Here is a 20,000-nt window from a genome sequence, read left to right as displayed (position 1 = left end):
CTCTACTGTTATATTGCTGAGGGAAGAATTTGCCCAGAACTCTACTGTTATATTGCTGAGGGAAGAATTTGCCCAGAACTCTACTGTTATATTGCTGAGGGAAGAATTTGCCCAGAAGTCTACTGTTATATTGCTGAGGGAAGAATTTGCCCAGAACTCTACTGTTATATTGCTGAGGGAAGAATTTGCCCAGAACTCTACTGTTATATTGCTGAGGGAAGAATTTGCCCAGAACTCTACTGTTATATTGCTGAGGAAAGAATTTGCCCAGAACTCTACTGTTGTCAAGTCTCTCTCTCTTTCTATCTCTTTATTTTTCTCTCCATCTATCTTTTTTTGCCATCTCTTTCCGTCCTTCTTTCTGTCTCGCCCTCTTCCTTTGACAGTGATCTCTCTCTCTCTCTCTCTAACTCCCTTCCTCCCTGTCTCTCACTGGGTAAAATAAATGAGTTCTGCCAAGAGCTCCTGCTTGGGGAGTGACACGGCCACAGAGAGTCTGCCTATTGTTCTCGTTGGCAGCCTCTCTGGGCATCAAATGGACCTTCTCTCTCCCTCTTTCCCCTCTCCAACCCACTGTGTGAACTCTAGGATGTGACGGCTCAATTCTTACACCACCACCACAGGGGCTGCAGATGAAAGGGGGAGAGAGAGGAGGGAGAGAGAGAGAGAGAGAGAGGAGAGAGAGAGGGGGGAGAGAGAGAGAGAGAGGGAGGGAGGGAGAGAGAGAGAGAGGAGGGGGGAGGAGGGAGAGAGGGAGGGGGAGGAGGGAGAGGGAGAGGGAGGGAGAGGGAGAGAGAGAGAGAGAGAGAGAGAGAGAGAGAGAGAGAGAGAGAGACGGAGGGAGACGGAGGGAGGGAGAGAGATAGAGGGGGAGAGAGAGAGAAAGAAATAGGTAGGAAGAAAGAGTGTATCTAGACACCTCTACAATGGGACAGAAAGAGAGCCGTTTGCAGTGAGTCAGCATGAATACTGATATCTCCAGCAGGATACAGTTGTACTGTTGTCAGACCACTCTTCAGTTTAGTGAACCCGTATCCATGCCCACTATATCCTGTTGGGGGACTTGTGTCTTATTCTTTAAACTTAACAAACGTCACAGAGGTGGAATGTATGGAGCTCTGTGCTAGACAATTATTTCTGAACCTTTCATTATTGCACAACCTGTGCACACAAATTATTCACACGGTTGAACCCCACCTCACCAAGCGTCATTCTCTATTGTGATTGGAGGATGGATAGATAGATCAGACCAATAGAGTGTCTGATTGATTAGATTGGTACATGTCTGTGGCTATTCCTCTGTCCTCTCCTGTCTGTCTGTCTGTCTGTCTGTCTGTCTGTCTGTCTGTCTGTCTGTCTGTCTGTCTGTCTGTCTGTCTGTCTGTCTGTCTGTCTGTCTGTCTGTCTGTCTGTCTGTCTGTCTGTCTGTCTGTCTGTCTGTCTGTCTGTCTGTCTGTCTGTCTGTCTGTCTGTCTGTCTCCTCTCACTACTCTGTAATTTCTCAGCCCCTCTACCCTGCTACACAATCAGGCTATAGGGTCTGTCTGCCATCTCTGGCATCACACTAGCGTTATGTTTGTGTACACACACACACACACACACACACACACACACACACACACACACACACACACACACACACACACAAACACACACACACACACACCTACTGTAATGTTGGTCTCTATGTTTACCTACTGTAATGTCGGTCTACTGTAATGTTTACCTACTGTAATGTTGGTCTCTATGTTTATCTACTGTAATGTTGGTCTCTATGTTTACCTACTGTAATGTTGGTCTCTATGTTTACCTACTGTAATGTTGGTCTCTATGTTCACCTACTGTAATGTTGGTCTCTATGTTTACCTGCTGTAATGTTGGTCTCTATGTTTGCCTACTGTAATGTTGGTCTCTATGTTTACCTGCTGTAATGTTGGTCTCTATGTTTACCTACTGTAATGTTGGTCTCTGTGTTTACCTACTGTAATGTTGGTCTCTATGTTTGCCTACTGTAATGTTGGTCTCTATGTTTACCTACTGTAATGTTGGTCTCTATGTTTGCCTACTGTAATGTTTACCTACTGTAATGTTGGTCTCTATGTTTACCTACTGTAATGTTGGTCTCTATGTTTGCCTACTGTAATGTTTACCTACTGTAATGTTGGTCTCTATGTTTACCTACTGTAATGTTGGTCTCTATGTTTAGCAGTGGGGACTGTAATGTTGGATATGAACCCTAACTTAATAAGGTGTTTTACCTACTGTAATGTTGGTCTCTCTGTTTGCCTACTGTAATGTTGGTCTCTGTGTTGCTGTAATGTTGGTCTCTATGTTTGCCTACTGACTCTTTCTCCATTTGAATGACTCTATCTCTCTGTGTTAATGATACCTCTCTCTGTTTTAATGACTCTGTAGTGTTGGTCTCTGTTTTGTAATTTTGACTCTATGTTTGCCCTGTTTTAATTACCTACTGTAATGTTGGTCTCTGTGTTAATGTAATGTTGGTCTCTGTGTTAATGAACCTACTCTCTGTTTGAATGACTCTCTCTCTGTGCTAATGACTCTCTCTCTGTGTTAATGAGTCTCTCTCTGTGTTAATGATGTTCTCTCTCTGTGTTAATTAGTCTCTCCCTGTGTTAATAAACCTCTCTCTGTTTGAATGACTCTCTCTCTGTGTTAATGATCCTCTCTCTGTTTTAATGACTCTCTCTGTCTGTGTTAATGACTCTCTCTCTGTGATAAGTAGTAGTCTCTCTCTGTGTTAATGTCTCTGTCTCTGTTTGAATGACTCTCTCTCTGTGTTATTGACTCTCTCTCTGTGTTAATGATCCTCTCTCTGTTTTAATGACTCTCTCTGTCTGTGTTAATGACTCTCTCTCTGTGATAAGTAGTCTCTCTCTGTGTTAATGTCCCTGTCTCTGTTTGAATGACTCTCTCTCTGTGTTATTGACTCTCTCTCTCTCTCTCTCTCTCTCTCTCTCTCTCTCTCTCTCTCTCTCTCTCTCTCTCTCTCTCTCTCTCTCTGTGTGTTCGGGCCCCCGAGTGGTCCAGAGGTCTTAGGCAATGCATTTCAGTGCTAGAGGAATCAGTACAAACCATGGTCTGATTGCAGGCTGTATCACAACCGGCCTTGATTGGGAGTCCCATACGGTGGCAAACAATTTGCCCAGCGTCGTCCGGGTTAGGATTTAGCCGGTGTTGGCCGTCTTTGTTTATAAGAATTTATTGTTAACTGACTTGCCTAGTTAAATAAAGGTGAAATACAATTTAAAAAATGAATAAACACCTTCTCTCTGTGTTAATGACTCTCTCTCTCTGTACACACACATCCTCCCGTAGTGCCTTTGGCCGTAGTGGCAGCTGCCAGTTCATCAGAGAAGGTGTTTGATGGGTGGAAATAGGTGCTTGTAATGAGGTGTCATGTCCAGTGGAGAGGCTAGAGGGATAAAGGGGATGTGTCAGGACCTGTTAACCCCTGGAGCTCCATGGTAGCCACCCTCCTCCTCTACCCAGGAATAGCAGCTGGGAATCGGAGTCAGCAGGGGGGGTGGTTGAGGTGAGGGGGTAGGGGGCTAGGAGTGGTGGTTGGGGTGAGGGAGTAGGGGACTAGGAGTGGTGGTTGGGGTGAGAGGATAGGGGGCTATGGGTGCTGGTTGGGGTGAGGGGGTAGGGGACTAGGAGTGGTGGTTGGGGTGAGGGAGTAGGGGACTAGGAGTGTTGGTTGGGGTGAGAGGGTGAGGGGGCTATGGATGCTGTTTGGGGTGAGGGGGTAGGGGACTAGGAGTGGTGGTTGGGGTGAGGGAGTAGTGGTTGGGGTGAGAGGGTAGGGGGCTACTCCATTCCACCCTCACACACTCATTGTTATTGCTAGTTTTCATTATTACCAGTGATGTCATTCACCACATGGGCACGGCCACCACTAATACTACCAAAGACCTGTAATATCAGAGGTAATGAGAAGACAGCAGTCAAACCTTCTGTAAAGGTCAATGAACTTCATTATAATTTATTTCATTAAATGTCGGTGTGATTGTGGAGAGCCTGTATTGTAGGTCAATGCCTTTGAGGAATCAAGTGTTTTCCACCTCTCCAAGCTCTGTCATTGTCAAGGGTCAGGTCTGGAGCTCTCCACGGTGACATTAACATCTCTGCTCTCTCCCCCTGCTCCTTTCTCTCTACTTTCACTTTCCTCTCTCTCTCTCTCTCTCTCTCTCTCTCTCTCTCTCTCTCTCTCTCTCTCTCTCTCTCTCTCTCTCTCTCTCTCTCTCTCTCTCTCTCTCTCTCTCTCTCTCTCTCTCTCTCTCTCTCTCTCTCTCTCTCTCTCTCTCTCTCTCTCTCTCTCTCTCTCTCTCTCTCTCTCTCTCAATTCAAGGGGCTTTATTGGCATGGGAAACATGTTAACATTGCCAAAGCAAGTGAGGCAGATATTTTACAAAAGTGAAATAAACAATCAAAATTAACAGTAAACATTACACTCACAGAAGTTCCAAAACAATAAAGACATTACAAATGTCATATTATGTATATATACAGTGTTGTAACGATGTACAAATGGGTAAAGTACACAAGATAAAATAAATAAGCATAGATATGGGTTGTATTTACAATGGTGTTTGTTCTTCACTGGTTGCCCTTTTCTCGTGGCAACAGGTCACAAATCTTGCTGCTGTGATGTCACACTGTGGTATTTCACCCAATAGATATGGAAGTTTATCAAAATTGGATTTGTTTTCGAATTCTTTGTGGATCTGTATAATCTGAGGGAAATATGTCTCTCTAATATGGTCATACATTGGGCAGGAGGTTAGGAAGTGCAGCTCGGTTTCCACCTCATTTTGTGGGCAGTGAGCACATAGCCTGTCTTCTCTTGAGAGCCAGGTCTGTCTACAGCGGCCTTTCTCAATAGCAAGGCTATGTTTACTGAGTCTGTACAAAGTCAAAGCTTTCCTTAAGTTTGGGTCAGTCACAGTGGTCAGGTATTCTGCCGCTGTGTACTCTCTGTTTAGGGCCAAATAGCATTCTAGTTTGCTCTGTTTTTTTGTTAATTCTTTCCAATGTGTCAAGTAATTATCTTTTCTCATGCTTTGGTTGGGTCTAATTGTGCTGCTGTCCCGGGGCTCTGTGGAGTGTGTTTGTGTTTGTGAACAGAGCCCCAGAGGATTCTCTCTCTCTCTCTCTCTCTCTCTCTCTCTCTCTCTCTCTCTCTGTCTCTTGAATTTTAAATTGTAACCTTTTTTAACTAGGCAAGTTAGTTAAGAACAAAATGTTATTTACAGTGACTCCCTACTTTACAAAAGATACCTCTCTAATGCTCTGCAGTGTGTAATTGTTGAATGACTTTGAATTCGCTTTGTAGTTAAGTTGAATGGTGAGATGTATTTGTATCCATCTGTCTCCCTCCCTGCAGTTTGCCCTGGAACGGAGAACAAGTTGAGCACGTTGTCAGACCTGGACCAGCAGTACCGCACCCTGAAGAAGCATTATGAGAACTGTGAGGTGGTCATGGGAAACCTGGAGATCACCAGTATCGACCGGAACCGCAACCTCTCCTTCCTCAAGGTGAGTCCAGCTTGACCGGATGCTGCTGATAGACCATGGATTGTTGTTGGTCAAAAATGAATGGTAGACATGAAGCCACCTGTTGCAGTGTGAAAAAGTCATGAATAATGTGTTTATTTCTATTGGCAGTTTATGAATCAAATGTTGTTCATTTCAGCACTGTGGATATTTTAGCACATATTTTTATCATTGGTAAACTGGTGCTGCATAAAATGATCTACGGGCTACACATGGGGAGAGAGTAGAGGACCTGGTGTGAGGCACGAGGAGGCCTGGAATAACATCATTTTAAAAAACATTTTTTTATTTCTTTATTTTTATGAACATAAAGCTCCCTTACTAGGCCTATCTCAGCACAGCATGGGTCCTCTCCTCTCTCCCCGGTGTGCCCACCTCCCCTCTCCCCCACCTCCCATCCTCCCGGGCCCCCCATGCTGTTTAATGATCTGAGGTGTGCCACTAATTACCGCGCTCCGACGTCGGGGAAAATGAAAACCATAAACAGTTCCATCAGGCATTGCATCATTAGCGCAACAATTAGGCATCTGGGGGATTGATAAGGGATATCTGGAGGTACGCTGTTGCCGTGGAGACACCCGCTTTTATGGCTGCGCCGGTCCACAGGGTGACGGGGTTGATGGCGGTGTGACACGGCAAAGGTGGTAGCGGGGTTAATGATATCACACTGTGCCGCTAAGTACCACCTGACCCGTAAGGACCACCAACAGTACACTGACGCCTCGCGTTTCCGGGGAAACTGGCAGAGGATGACGGAGGAGAAACGTTTTCGCATCCTATCAGAGCTAACCACTTGAGATGATAAAATATGTCAAATGTCATAGATTGTTTTCTGTTGTCCAAACAGATGTAATTGAGGGGGTTGATTAAACACATTCAGAAAAAGAGAGAGAAACACGGTCAAAACTTTAGGAACAGTAACTGGGGCAACGTCGGAGGAAAAGTTCCTCTCGGCTAACTTGACAGGGAATATTCCCTTAGAGACGGTTGTCATGCATGTTGATATCCTGGTTGAACCTGCCCTCCTCTCTCTCCTGGGCTGATGATTGCTGATGAAGTGTCTCAGAGCCCTCTGGTTACAGCCAGACCAGATAGGATAGGAAGTGGTGATGGTTATGACTATGATAATGATGATAATGACGATGATAATTACTATGATTCAATTGAACTTCTGACATTCACACCCATCCCGCCATCCTATCCTTCTTTCACTAAATCAAAAACAACAAACTAAATCAAGAACAACGAACTAAATCAAGAACAATGCACTAAATCAAGAACAACTCACTAAATCAAGAACAACGAACTAAATCTAGAACAACTCACTAAATCCAGAACAACTCACTAAATCTAGAACAACTCACTAAATCCAGAACAACGCACTAAATCTAGAACAATGCACTAAATCAAGAACAACGCACTAAATCTAGAACAATGCACTAAATCCAGAACAACGCACTAAATCTAGAACAATGCACTAAATCCAGAACAACGCACTAAATCTAGAACAATGCACTAAATCAAGAACAACGCACTAAATCTAGAACAATGCACTAAATCTAGAACAATGCACTAAATCCAGAACAACGCACTAAATCTAGAACAATGCACTAAATCAAGAACAACGCACTAAATCTAGAACAATGCACTAAATCTAGAACAATGCACTAAATCAAGAACAACGCACTAAATCTAGAACAACGCACTAAATCCAGAACAACGCACTAAATCTAGAACAACGCACTAAATCCAGAACAACGCACTAAATCTAGAACAACGCACTAAATCCAGAATAACGCACTAAATCCTCAGACTGTCTAGTAATTGTGGGAAGATGCCTACAGGGAACTGAGTGATTGGAAGGGTTATTAGTGCTGTCAGTCAGACTGTAGGTTACACAGTGGTACCATGCTGTACTATAACTCTTATCTACCATTATACAGCCTTTTATAAGGTTACACCTGCCAGTCACTGAGGGCAAAGAAGCCCTGCTCGTTTGGGAGTTCAGAAGCTTTCTTTACCCCCAGATTTGCTCCAGAGTCGCTTTGAGTCCTGTTCCTCTGCAGTGAAAGCGACTGAAACAACAGTTTCGGCCCCACAGTCTTTATTAGACTTGTCATACATTTGGTCACACTGAAGTTGGGCTCTAATATCAGCACCCTTCAGTCAGTTGTTGCAGTAACTTTAAAAGGATTAGCCCCTTTTTTTTCTCAAATTTTTGTCTGAAATGACATACCCACATCTAACTGCCTGTAGGTCAGGACCTGAAGCTTCTTGGTAACATTTGAAATGAAACACTTTGAAGTTTGTGGAAATGTGAAACGAATGTCATAAAATATAACACAATAGAGCTGGTAAAAGATAATACAAAGAAAAAAACAACTGTTCTTTTGTATTTTTGTTTGTACCATCATCTTTGAAATGCAAGAGAAAGGCCATAAAGTATTATTCCAGCCCAGTCTAATTATTTTTATTTGTTTGTTTATCTGTCGGCCCCAGCCGCGAACTCAGGCTCTGTGTGTAGTTGCCCCTTCAACGCCATTTTACCTGTTGTTGTTTTAGCTGATTAGCTGTTGTTGTCTCACCCGTTGTCTTAGTTAGCTCTCCAAATCAACCAGTGACTACTTTATGCCTCGCTGTATGTCTCTCTCATATGTCAATATGCCTTGTATACTGTTGTTTAGGTTAGTTATCATTGTTTTAGTTTACAATGGAGCCCCTAGTTCCACTCATTATACCTCTGATACCTCCTTTGTCCCACCTCCCACACATGCGGTGACCTCACCCATTATAACCAGCTTATCCAGAGATACAACCTCTCTTATCATCACTCAGTGCCTGGGCTTACCTCCTCTGTACCCACACCCCACCATACCCCTGTCTGCACATTATGCCCTAAATCTATTCTACCACGCCCAGAAATCTGCTCCTTTTATTCATTGTCCCCAATGCTCTAGGCGACCAGTTTTGATAGCCTTTAGCTGTGCCCTCATCCTACTCCTCCTCTGTTAATCGGGTGATGTGGAGGTAAACCAAAGCCCTGCGTGTCCCCAGGCACCCTCATTTGTTGACTTCTGTGATCGAAAAAACCTTGGTTTCATGCATGTCAACATCAGAATCCTCCTCCCTAAGTTTGTTTTACTCACTGCTTTAGCACACTCTGCCAACCCTGATGTCCTTGCCATGTCTGAATCCTGGCTTAGGAAGACCACCAATAATTCTGAGATTTCCATATCCAGCTACAACATTTTCCTTCAAGATAGATCTGCCAAAGGGGGAGGAGTTGCAATCTACTGCAGATATAGCCTGCAAAGTTCTGCCATACTTTCCAGGTCTATACCCAAACAGTTTGAACTTCTAATTTGTAATATAAACCTCTCCAGAAATAAGTCTCTCACTGTTGCCGCCTGCTATCGACCCCCCTCCACTCCCAGCTGTGCCCTGGACCACATTTGTGACTTGATCTGCCCCCATCTAGCTTCAGAGTTCGTTCTGTTAGGTGACCTAAACTGGGATATTCTTAACACCCCGCCAGTCCTACAATCTAAGCTAGATGCCCTCAATCTCACACAAATCATCAAGGAACCCACCAGGTACAACCCTAAATCCGTAAACATGGGCACCCTCATAGACATTATCCTGACCAACTTGCCCTCCAAATACACCTCCGCTGTTTTCAATCAGGATCTCAGCGATCACTGCCTCATTGCCTGTATCCGCTATGGGTCCGCGGTCAAACAACCACCCCTCATCACTGTCAAAAGCTCCCTAAAACACTTCTGCGAGCAGGTCTTTCTTATCGACCTGGCTCGGGTATCCTGGAAGGATATTGACCTCATCCCGTCAGTCGAGGATGCCTGGTCTTTCTTTAAAAGTAATTTCCTCACCATCTTAGATAAGCATGCCCCGTTAAAAAATGCAGAACTAACAACAGATATAGCCCTTGGTTCACTCCAGACCTGACTGCCCTTGATCAGCACAAAAACATCCTGTGGTGGACTGCAATAGCATCAAATAGTCCCCACGATATGCAACTGTTCAGGGAAGTCAGGAACCAATACACGCAGTCAGTCAGGAAAGCAAAGGCTAGCTTTTTCAAGCAGAAATTCGCATTCTGTAGCTCTAACTCCAAAAAGTTCTGGGACACTGTAAAGTCCATGGAGAACAAGAGCACCTCCTCCCAGCTGCCCACTGCACTGAGGCTAAGTCACCACTGATAAATCCACGATAATCAAAAATGTCAATAAGCATTTCTCAACGGCTGGCCATGCCTTCCTCCTGGCTACTCCAACCGCGGCCAACAGCTCCGCCTCCCCCGCAGCTACTCGCCCAAGCCTCCCTAGCCTCTCCTTCACCCAAATCCGGACAGCAGATGTTCTGAAAGAGCTGCAAAACCTGGACCCGTACAAATCAGCTGGGCTAGACAATCTGGACCTTCTCTTTCTAAAACTATCCGCCGCCATTGTTGCAACCCCTATTACCAGCCTGTTCAACCTCTTTTTCGTATCGTATGAGATCCCTAAAGATTGGAAAGCTGCCGCGGTCATCCCCTTCTTCAAAAGGGGTGACACTCTAGACCCAAACTGTTACAGACCTATATCCATCCTGCCCTGCATATCTAAAGTCTTCGAAAGCCAAGTTAATAAACAGATCACTGACCATTTCGAATCCGCTGTGCAATCCGGCTTCCGAGCCGTTCACGGGTGCACCTCAGCCACGCTCAAGGTACTAAACGATATCATAACCGCCATCGATAAAAGACAGTACTGTGCAGCCGTCTTCATCAACCTGGCCAAGGCTTTCGACTCTGTCAATCACCGTATTCTTATCGGCAGACTCAATAGCCTTGGTTTTTCTAATGACTGCCTCGCCTGGTTCACCAACTACTTTGTAGATGGAGTTCAGTATGTCAAATCGGAGAGCATGTTGGCCGGACCTCTGGCAGTCTCTATGGGGGTACCACAGGGTTCAATTCTCAGGCCGACTCTTTTCTCTGTATATATCAATGATGTCGCTCTTGCTGCGGGCGATTCCCTGATCCACCTCTACGCAGACGACACCATTCTGTATACTTCTGGCCCTTCCTTGGACACTGTGCTAACTAACCTCCAAACGAGCTTCAATGCCATACAACTCTTCGTCCGTGGCCTCCAACTGCTCTTAAACGCTAGTAAAACCAAATGCATGCTTTTCAACCGTTCGCTGCCTGCACCCGCCCGCCCGACTAGCATCACTACCCTGGACGGTTTCGACTTAGAATATGTGGACAACTATAAATACCTAGGTGTCTGGCTAGACTGTAAACTCTCCTCCCAGACTCATATTAAACATCTCCAATCCAAAATAAAATCTAGAATCGGCTTTCTATTTCGCAACAAAGCCTCCTTCACTCACGCCGCCAAACCTACCCTAGTAAAACTGACTATCCTACCGATCCTCGACTTCGGCATTGTTATCTACAAAAAAGCTTCCAACACTCTACTCAGCAAACTGGATACAGTCTATCACAGTGCCATTTGTTTTGTTACCAAATCACCTTATACCACCCACCACTGTGACCTGTATGCTCTAGTCGGCTGGCCCTCACTACATATTCATCGCCAGACCCACTGGCTCCAAGTCATCTATAAGTCTATGCTAGGTAAAGCTCCGCCTTATCTCAGCTCACTGGTCACGATAACAACAACCACCCGTAGCACACGTTCCAGCAGGTATATCTCACTGATCATCCCCAAAGCCAACACCTCATTTGGCCGCCTTTCCTTCCAGTTTTCTGCTGACAGTGATTGGAACGAATTGCATAAATCGCTGAAGTTGGAGACATTTATTTCCCTCACCAACTTTAAACATCAACTATCTGAGCAGCTAACCGATCGCTGCAGCTGTACATAGTCCATCTGTAAATAGCCCACCCAATCTACCTACCTCATCCCCATACTGTTTTTATTTTATCTACATTTCTGCTCTTTTGCACACCAGTATCTCTACCTGCACATGTTCATCTGCTCATTTATCACTCCAGTGTTAATCTGCTAAATTGTAACTATTTGCTCATATGGCCTATTTATTGCCTACCTCCTGATGCCTTTTGCACACACTGTATATAGACTTTATTTTTTCTACTCTGTCATTGATTTGTTTATTGTTTACTCCATGTGTAACTCTGTGTTGTTGTCTGTGTCACACTGCTTTGCTCTATCTTGGCCAGGTCGCAGTTGTAAATGAGAACTTGTTCTCAACTAGCTTACCTGGTTCAATTTTATTTAATCAGGACAGCCCAAATGTGCCTAATTTGTTTGTTAATAACTTTTCATGTTCAAAATGATGCACTCTCCTCAAACAATAGAATGGTTTTCTTTCACTCTAATAGCTACTGTACATTGAACAGTGCAGTTAGATTAACAAGAATTGAAGCTTCCCACTCTCCAAAGTCAGATATGTCCATGTCCTGGGAAATGTTCTGGTTACCTACAACCTCGTGCTAACGGCATTAGCCTACGTTAGCTCCACCGTCCTGTGGAAGGGACACCTACAACCTCGTGCTAACGGCATTAGCCTACGTTAGCTCCACCGTCCTGTGGAAGGTTACCTACAACCTCGTGCTAACGGCATTAGCCTACGTTAGCTCCACCGTCCTGTGGAAGGTTACCTACAACCTCGTGCTAACGGCATTAGCCTACGTTAGCTCCACCGTCCTGTGGAAGGTTACCTACAACCTCGTGCTAACGGCATTAGCCTACGTTAGCTCCACCGTCCTGTGGAAGGTTACCTACAACCTCGTGCTAACGGCATTAGCCTACGTTAGCTCCACCGTCCTGTGGAAGGTTTACAACCTCGTGCTAACGGCATTAGCAACCTCCTGTGGAAGGTTACCTACAACCTCGTGCTAACGGCATTAGCCTACGTTAGCTCCACCGTCCTGTGGAAGGTTACCTACAACCTCGTGCTAACGGCATTAGCCTACGTTAGCTCCACCGTCCTGTGGAAGGTTACCTACAACCTCGTGCTAACGGCATTAGCCTACGTTAGCTCAACCGTCCTGTGGAAGTGACACCGATCCCCAAAGAAGTTAACTTGCACTTTGATGCAGCTGTTCTACAGATGAACTGAAAACTGTTGATGTTCATGCATGCTGATGAATTTCTCCCACTGCTTCTTTCTTAACTGATTTGCCATGCTTTCTTTAGCTGATCAAGGATTTGGTTTGGTGAAGCCCTCTGGAACCTCTGTAAATGTTGAAAAGGGATATTAGAATGTAGAGCTGTGCTGGAACAAATATGCCGAATGGTTGGGTTTAGTGGACGTGTTTTAATGTGGATTTCAACAGAGATGCCAAGCCTGGCAGGAGTCTGTGTAGTGGAAGAAGGATAGAAGGTGATACTGGTGACTGGCAGGCGCTGAGGCCCGGCGTCATCACTCAATCACCATTTATGACATTATTTGGTTGGCTGACCATCTATCACACCTCATATGTGGCTTTCTCCTGGGGAGGGACATTCCCAAAGGACCCTGGGAGCACGGACGGACACTGTTGGGGGAGTGAAGACTGATGAAAGCGTTTATTGACCAATGAATGTTACTACGTGAATTATATTTAAATTGTCATGTTCCGGATTCTTTCAAGAGTTCATAAAGAGCTTTGAATGTTGATATTTTATATTGTACTGTAAGTGATATGGATTTTTTGTTAAAGAGAAACTGTGTTATTCTGTTGGTCGGACGGCAGATACTTCAAAGAGGAGCAACACGGGTGCACTGTTACCATACAGTGTGGAGGGTGGTTAGATTAGAGGATGCATGGGAAGTTTTATGCCTTTTGGTTGAATGTTTTGGGCAATACAAAGTGAGGTTAATTAGACGATGGGAGATACTGGGGTTTAAAGCTGGATTTGGTGCTCTTGGAAGAATTAAAGCTGGATTTGGTGCTCTTGGAAGAATTAAAGCTGGATTTGGTGCTCTTGGAAGAATTAAAGCTGGATTTGGTGCTCTTGGAAGAATTAAAGCTGGATTTGGTGCTCTTGGAAGAATTAAAGCTGGATTTGGTGCTCTTGGAAGAATTAAAGCTGGATTTGGTGCTCTTGGAAGAATTAAAGCTGGATTTGGTGCTCTTGGAAGAATTAAAGCTGGATTTGGTGCTCTTGGAAGAATTAAAGCTAGATTTGGTGCTCTTGGAAGAATTAAAGCTGGATTTGGTGCTCTTGGAAGAATTAAAGCTGGATTTGGTGCTCTTGGAAGAATTAAAGCTGGATTTGGTGCTCTTGGAAGAATTAAAGCTGGATTTGGTGCTCTTGGAAGAATTAAAGCTGGATTTGGTGCTCTTGGAAGAATTAAAGCTGGATTTGGTGCTCTTGGAAGAATTAAAGCTGGATTTGGTGCTCTTGGAAGAATTAAAGCTGGATTTGGTGCTCTTGGAAGAATTAAAGCTGGATTTGGTGCTCTTGGAAGAATTAAAGATGGATTTGGTGCTCTTGGAAGAATTAAAACTGGATTTGGCGCTCTTGGAAGAATAAAAGCTGGGTTGAAACGTTGATCATGGAGACATTGGTAAACAGATCTCATAGTAGTGAATTTTCTATGCTGTTAAGACTTCTATGTCGTATCCATTTCATGGTGAACATGTCTGGTACCATTTGATAATTGTTTCTTTTTGCATGACTGTAATCAATCGGATGACTTTTAAATGGATACGAACCATAATAATATTCCATTAATTGGTGAATTATCTAATGTTATTCACAATACACATAACATATATCCTTGGTCTCTAACTGTGCAGCTCTGAGCTGAGGTTAACTCAATCATTTAATGCTAGGACATTCATTGCAAGATATTGGCCTCTTAATATTTGCATCAGGGTAAACCCAGACACGTGCATCCTATTGTATACTGAGTGGTGACACAATGCTAGCTACCTCGGCCTGATTGATTGATATGATTATGGGCCGATATCGTTCACATGATATTGGAGTCAGGTTGACAAATGTAGTACATTATTATATTCAACATAAATTCGACATAATGGTTGGATAAATTCCATCCAACTACATCTCCCTGACACGCACGCACCCACGCACACACACACACAGGTATGCACATACATACATACACTAACAAACACACACACAAAGACACACTAGCACACACACACACACACAGGTATGCACATACATACATACACTAACAAACACACACACAAAGACACACTAGTCACACACACACACACACACACACACACACACACACACACACACACACACACCCTCACTTGTGTTTGTGTGCACGTGTGTGACAGTGCTTGTGATTCCTCTCTGGTGATCCGTGGTAGACGGAGCCGTCCATTAGCACAGCGTAGATTCATGAAGAGGGTGCTGGGGGGCTGAATCAAACATGGAGAGACGAGGAACACACAAATTGATGGTTCCTGTTCCCTTAAAGACAACAGCAGCACGGCAGGAGGAGGGAGGGATGAAGAGAGAGAGATGGAGGGAGGGGGGACACCCATTAGTGACACGCAAAAACATCTGCTCTGACAAAAACCCTCCCTCCTTGAGGCCGCTGAGCATGAGGCCGCTGTGTGTGAGTGGTGAGAGAGAGCTAGAGAGAGAGATGAGAGAGAGAGAGACATGATAGAGAGTTGACAGATGAGTACAGAGAGAGAGATAGAGAGAGAGAGAGAGAGAGAGAGAGAGAGAGAGGGAGCGAGAGAGAGAGAGAGAGAGAGAGAGAGAGAGACAGAGAGAGAGAGAGGAGCGAGAGAGAGAGAGAGAGAGGGAGAGAGAGAGAGAGAGGGAGCACGAGAGAGAGACTAACAGAGAGAGAGAGAGAGAGAGAGAGAGAGAGAGAGAGAGAGAGAGAGAGAGAGAGAGAGAGAGAGAGAGAGAGAGAGAGAGAGAGAGAGAGAGAAAGGAAAGGTGGTAGAGAGGAGAGCTACACGGTGGTAGAGAGGAGAGATACATGGTGGTAGAGAGGAGAGATACATGGTGGTAGAGAGGAGAGATACACGGTGGTAGAGGGGAGAGATACACGGTGGTAGAGAGGAGAGATACATGGTGGTAGAGAGGAGAGATACACGGTGGTAGAGAGGAGAGATACATGGTGGTAGAGAGGAGAGATACACGGTGGTAGAGAGGAGAGATACATGGTGGTAGAGAGGAGAGATACACGGTGGTAGAGAGGAGAGATACATGGTGGTAGAGAGGAGAGATACACGGTGGTAGAGAGGAGAGATACATGGTGGTAGAGAGGAGAGATACATGGTGGTAGAGAGGAGAGATACATGGTGGTAGAGAGGAGAGATACACGGTGGTAGAGAGGAGAGATACACGGTGGTAGAGAGGAGAGATACACGGTGGTAGAGAGGAGAGATACATGGTGGTAGAGGGGAGAGATACACGGTGGTAGAGAGGAGAGATACATGGTGGTAGAGAGGAGAGATACACGGTGGTAGAGAGGAGAGAGATACATGGTGGTAGAGAGGAGAGATACACGGTGGTAGAGAGGAGAGATACACGGTGGTAGAGAGGAGAGATACATGGTGGTAGAGGGGAGAGATACACGGTGGTAGAGAGGAGAGATACATGGTGGTAGAGGGGAGAGATACACGGTGGTAGAGGGGAGAGATACATGGTGGTAGAGGGGAGAGATACATGGTGGTAGAGAGGAGAGATACATGGTGGTGGTAGAGAGGAGAGATACATGGTGGTAGAGAGGAGAGATACACGGTGGTAGAGAGGAGAGATACATGGTGGTAGAGAGGAGAGATACACGGTGGTAGAGAGGAGAGATACACGGTGGTAGAGAGGAGAGATACATGGTGGTAGAGAGGGAGAGATACACGGTGGTAGAGAGGAGAGATACATGGTGGTAGAGAGGAGAGATACACGGTGGTAGAGAGGAGAGATACATGGTGGTAGAGAGAGGAGAGATAGATGGTGGTAGAGAGGAGAGATACACGGTGGGTAGAGAGGAGAGATACATGGTGGTAGAGAGGAGAGATACACGGTGGTAGAGAGGAGAGATACATGGTGGTAGAGGGGAGAGATACACGGTGGTAGAGAGGAGAGATACATGGTGGTAGAGGGGAGAGATACACGGTGGTAGAGAGGAGAGATACATGGTGGTAGAGGGGAGAGATACATGGTGGTAGAGAGGAGAGATAGATGGTGGTTGTAGCCTAGTGGGTCCTGACAGTTAGATAGATGAGCCTGCCATCCTGCCAGGTCAAGTCCAGCTTTCAGCAAAACACATCCATCCCTCTCCATCACACACCCTTATGCATGCACTGACACACACACACACGCACACACACACACACACACACACGCACACACACACACACGCACGCACGCACACACACACACACACTGACAAGCTAGCGGTTTAAAAGTCTAGATTCATTTTCATATATTGTATGCTTTTTTTCATCCTGCAAGATACAGTAATCAGCAGTAACACTCTCCTACCAACGAGGCCTTAGAGCAGTAACACTCTCCTACCAACGAGGCCTTAGAGCAGTAACACTCTCCTACCAACGAGGCCTTAGAGCAGTAACACTCTCCTACCAACGAGGCCTTAGAGCAGTAACACTCTCCTACCAACGAGGCCTTAGAGCAGTAACACTCTCCTACCAACGAGGCCTTAGAGCAGTAACACGCTCCTACCAACTGAGTGACCATCATATCCTCTTCCTCGAATTTCTCTATCTACAGTCTAGGCCACAGGTGTCAAACCTGGTTGTCTAGGTCTTAATTGGATACAAATAACAAAAACCAGAAGACACACATTCAGTTTGACACCCCAGGTCTGGGCTGAACCACTAATACACACATTCAGTTTGACACCCCAGGTCTGGGCTGAACCACTAAGACACACATTCAGTTTGACACCTCAGGTCTGGGCTGAACCACTAAGACACACATTCAGTTTGACACCCCAGGTCTGGGCTGAACCACTAATACACACATTCAGTTTGACCCCTCAGGTCTGGGCTGAACCACTAAGACACACATTCAGTTTGACACCCCAGGTCTGGGCTGAACCACTAATACACACATTCAGTTTGACACCCCAGGTCTGGGCTGAACCACTAAGACACACATTCAGTTTGACACCTCAGGTCTGGGCTGAACCACTAATACACACATTCAGTTTGACACCTCAGGTCTGGGCTGAACCACTAATACACACATTCAGTTTGACACCCCAGGTCTGGGCTGAACCACTAATACACACATTCAGTTTGACACCCCAGGTCTGGGCTGAACCACTAAGACACACATTCAGTTTGACACCTCAGGTCTGGGCTGAACCACTAATACACACATTCAGTTTGACACCCCAGGTCTGGGCTGAACCACGAATACACACATTCAGTTTGACACCCCAGGTCTGGGTTGAACCACTAATACACACATTCAGTTTGACACCCCAGGTCTGGGCTGAACCACTAATACACACATTCAGTTTGACACCCCAGGTCTGGGCTGAACCACTAATACACACATTCAGTTTGACACCTCAGGTCTGGGCTGAACCACTAATACACACATTCAGTTTGACACCTCAGGTCTGGGCTGAACCACTAATACACACATTCAGTTTGACACCTCAGGTCTGGGCTGAACCACTAATACACACATTCAGTTTGACACCCAGGTCTGGGCTGAACCACTAATACACACATTCAGTTTGACACCCCAGGTCTGGGCTGAACCACTAAGACACACATTCAGTTTGACACCTCAGGTCTGGGCTGAACCACTAATACACACATTCAGTTTGACACCCCAGGTCTGGGCTGAACCACTAATACACACATTCAGTTTGACACCCCAGGTCTGGGCTGAACCACTAATACACACATTCAGTTTGACACCCCAGGTCTGGGCTGAACCACTAATACACACATTCAGTTTGACACCCCAGGTCTGGGCTGAACCACTAAGACACACATTCAGTTTGACACCTCAGGTCTGGGCTGAACCACTAATACACACATTCAGTTTGACACCCCAGGTCTGGGCTGAACCACTAAGACACACATTCAGTTTGACCCCTCAGGTCTGGGCTGAACCACTAAGACACACATTCAGTTTGACACCCCAGGTCTGGGCTGAACCACTAATACACACATTCAGTTTGACACCCCAGGTCTGGGCTGAACCACTAAGACACACATTCAGTTTGACACCTCAGGTCTGGGCTGAACCACTAATACACACATTCAGTTTGACACCTCAGGTCTGGGCTGAACCACTAATACACACATTCAGTTTGACACCCCAGGTCTGGGCTGAACCACTAATACACACATTCAGTTTGACACCCCAGGTCTGGGCTGAACCACTAAGACACACATTCAGTTTGACACCTCAGGTCTGGGCTGAACCACGAATACACACATTCAGTTTGACACCCCAGGTCTGGGCTGAACCACTAATACACACATTCAGTTTGACACCCCAGGTCTGGGCTGAACCACTAATACACACATTCAGTTTGACACCCCAGGTCTGGGCTGAACCACTAAGACACACATTCAGTTTGACACCTCAGGTCTGGGCTGAACCACGAATACACACATTCAGTTTGACACCCCAGGTCTGGGCTGAACCACTAATACACACATTCAGTTTGACACCCCAGGTCTGGGCTGAACCACTAATACACACATTCAGTTTGACACCCCAGGTCTGGGCTGAACCACTAATACACACATTCAGTTTGACACCTCAGGTCTGGGCTGAACCACTAATACACACATTCAGTTTGACACCTCAGGTCTGGGCTGAACCACTAATACACACATTCAGTTTGACACCTCAGGTCTGGGCTGAACCACTAATACACACATTCAGTTTGACACCCCAGGTCTGGGCTGAACCACTAATACACACATTCAGTTTGACACCCCAGGTCTGGGCTGAACCACTAATACACACATTCAGTTTGACACCTCAGGTCTGGGCTGAACCACTAATACACACATTCAGTTTGACACCTCAGGTCTGGGCTGAACCACTAATACACACATTCAGTTTGACACCTCAGGTCTGGGCTGAACCACTAATACACACATTCAGTTTGACACCTCAGGTCTGGGCTGAACCAATAAGACACACATTCAGTTTGACACCCCAGGTCTGAACCAATAAGACACACATTCAGTTTGACACCCCTGGTCTGAACCACTAAGACACACATTCAGTTTGACACACCTGATCTGAACCACTAAGACACACATTCAGTTTGACACTCCTGGTCTGAACCAATAAGACACACATTCAGTTTGACACCCCTGGTCTGAACCACTAAGACACACATTCAGTTTGACACACCTGGTCTGAACCACTAAGACACACATTCAGTTTGACACCCTGGTCTGAACCAATAAGACACACATTCAGTTTGACACCCCTGGTCTG

General features: G+C 45.5%; 1 protein-coding gene across 1 annotated transcript in view; it reads left to right on the top strand.

Moving 5' to 3' along the window:
* The window catches only part of si:ch73-383l1.1 (receptor tyrosine-protein kinase erbB-4), a 469,115-nt gene that overhangs the window by 212,699 nt on the left and 236,416 nt on the right, over window positions 1–20,000 (top strand). Inside the window, 1 exon segment of the mRNA XM_042325104.1 lies at window positions 5,408–5,559. Within this exon segment, the coding sequence (XP_042181038.1) occupies window positions 5,408–5,559 (152 nt within the window).

This window comes from Oncorhynchus tshawytscha, linkage group LG08 (assembly GCF_018296145.1).
Source record: "Oncorhynchus tshawytscha isolate Ot180627B linkage group LG08, Otsh_v2.0, whole genome shotgun sequence".
Classification (NCBI taxonomy): Eukaryota; Metazoa; Chordata; class Actinopteri; order Salmoniformes; family Salmonidae; genus Oncorhynchus; species Oncorhynchus tshawytscha.
This window is presented reverse-complemented; position numbering and strand designations above follow the sequence as displayed.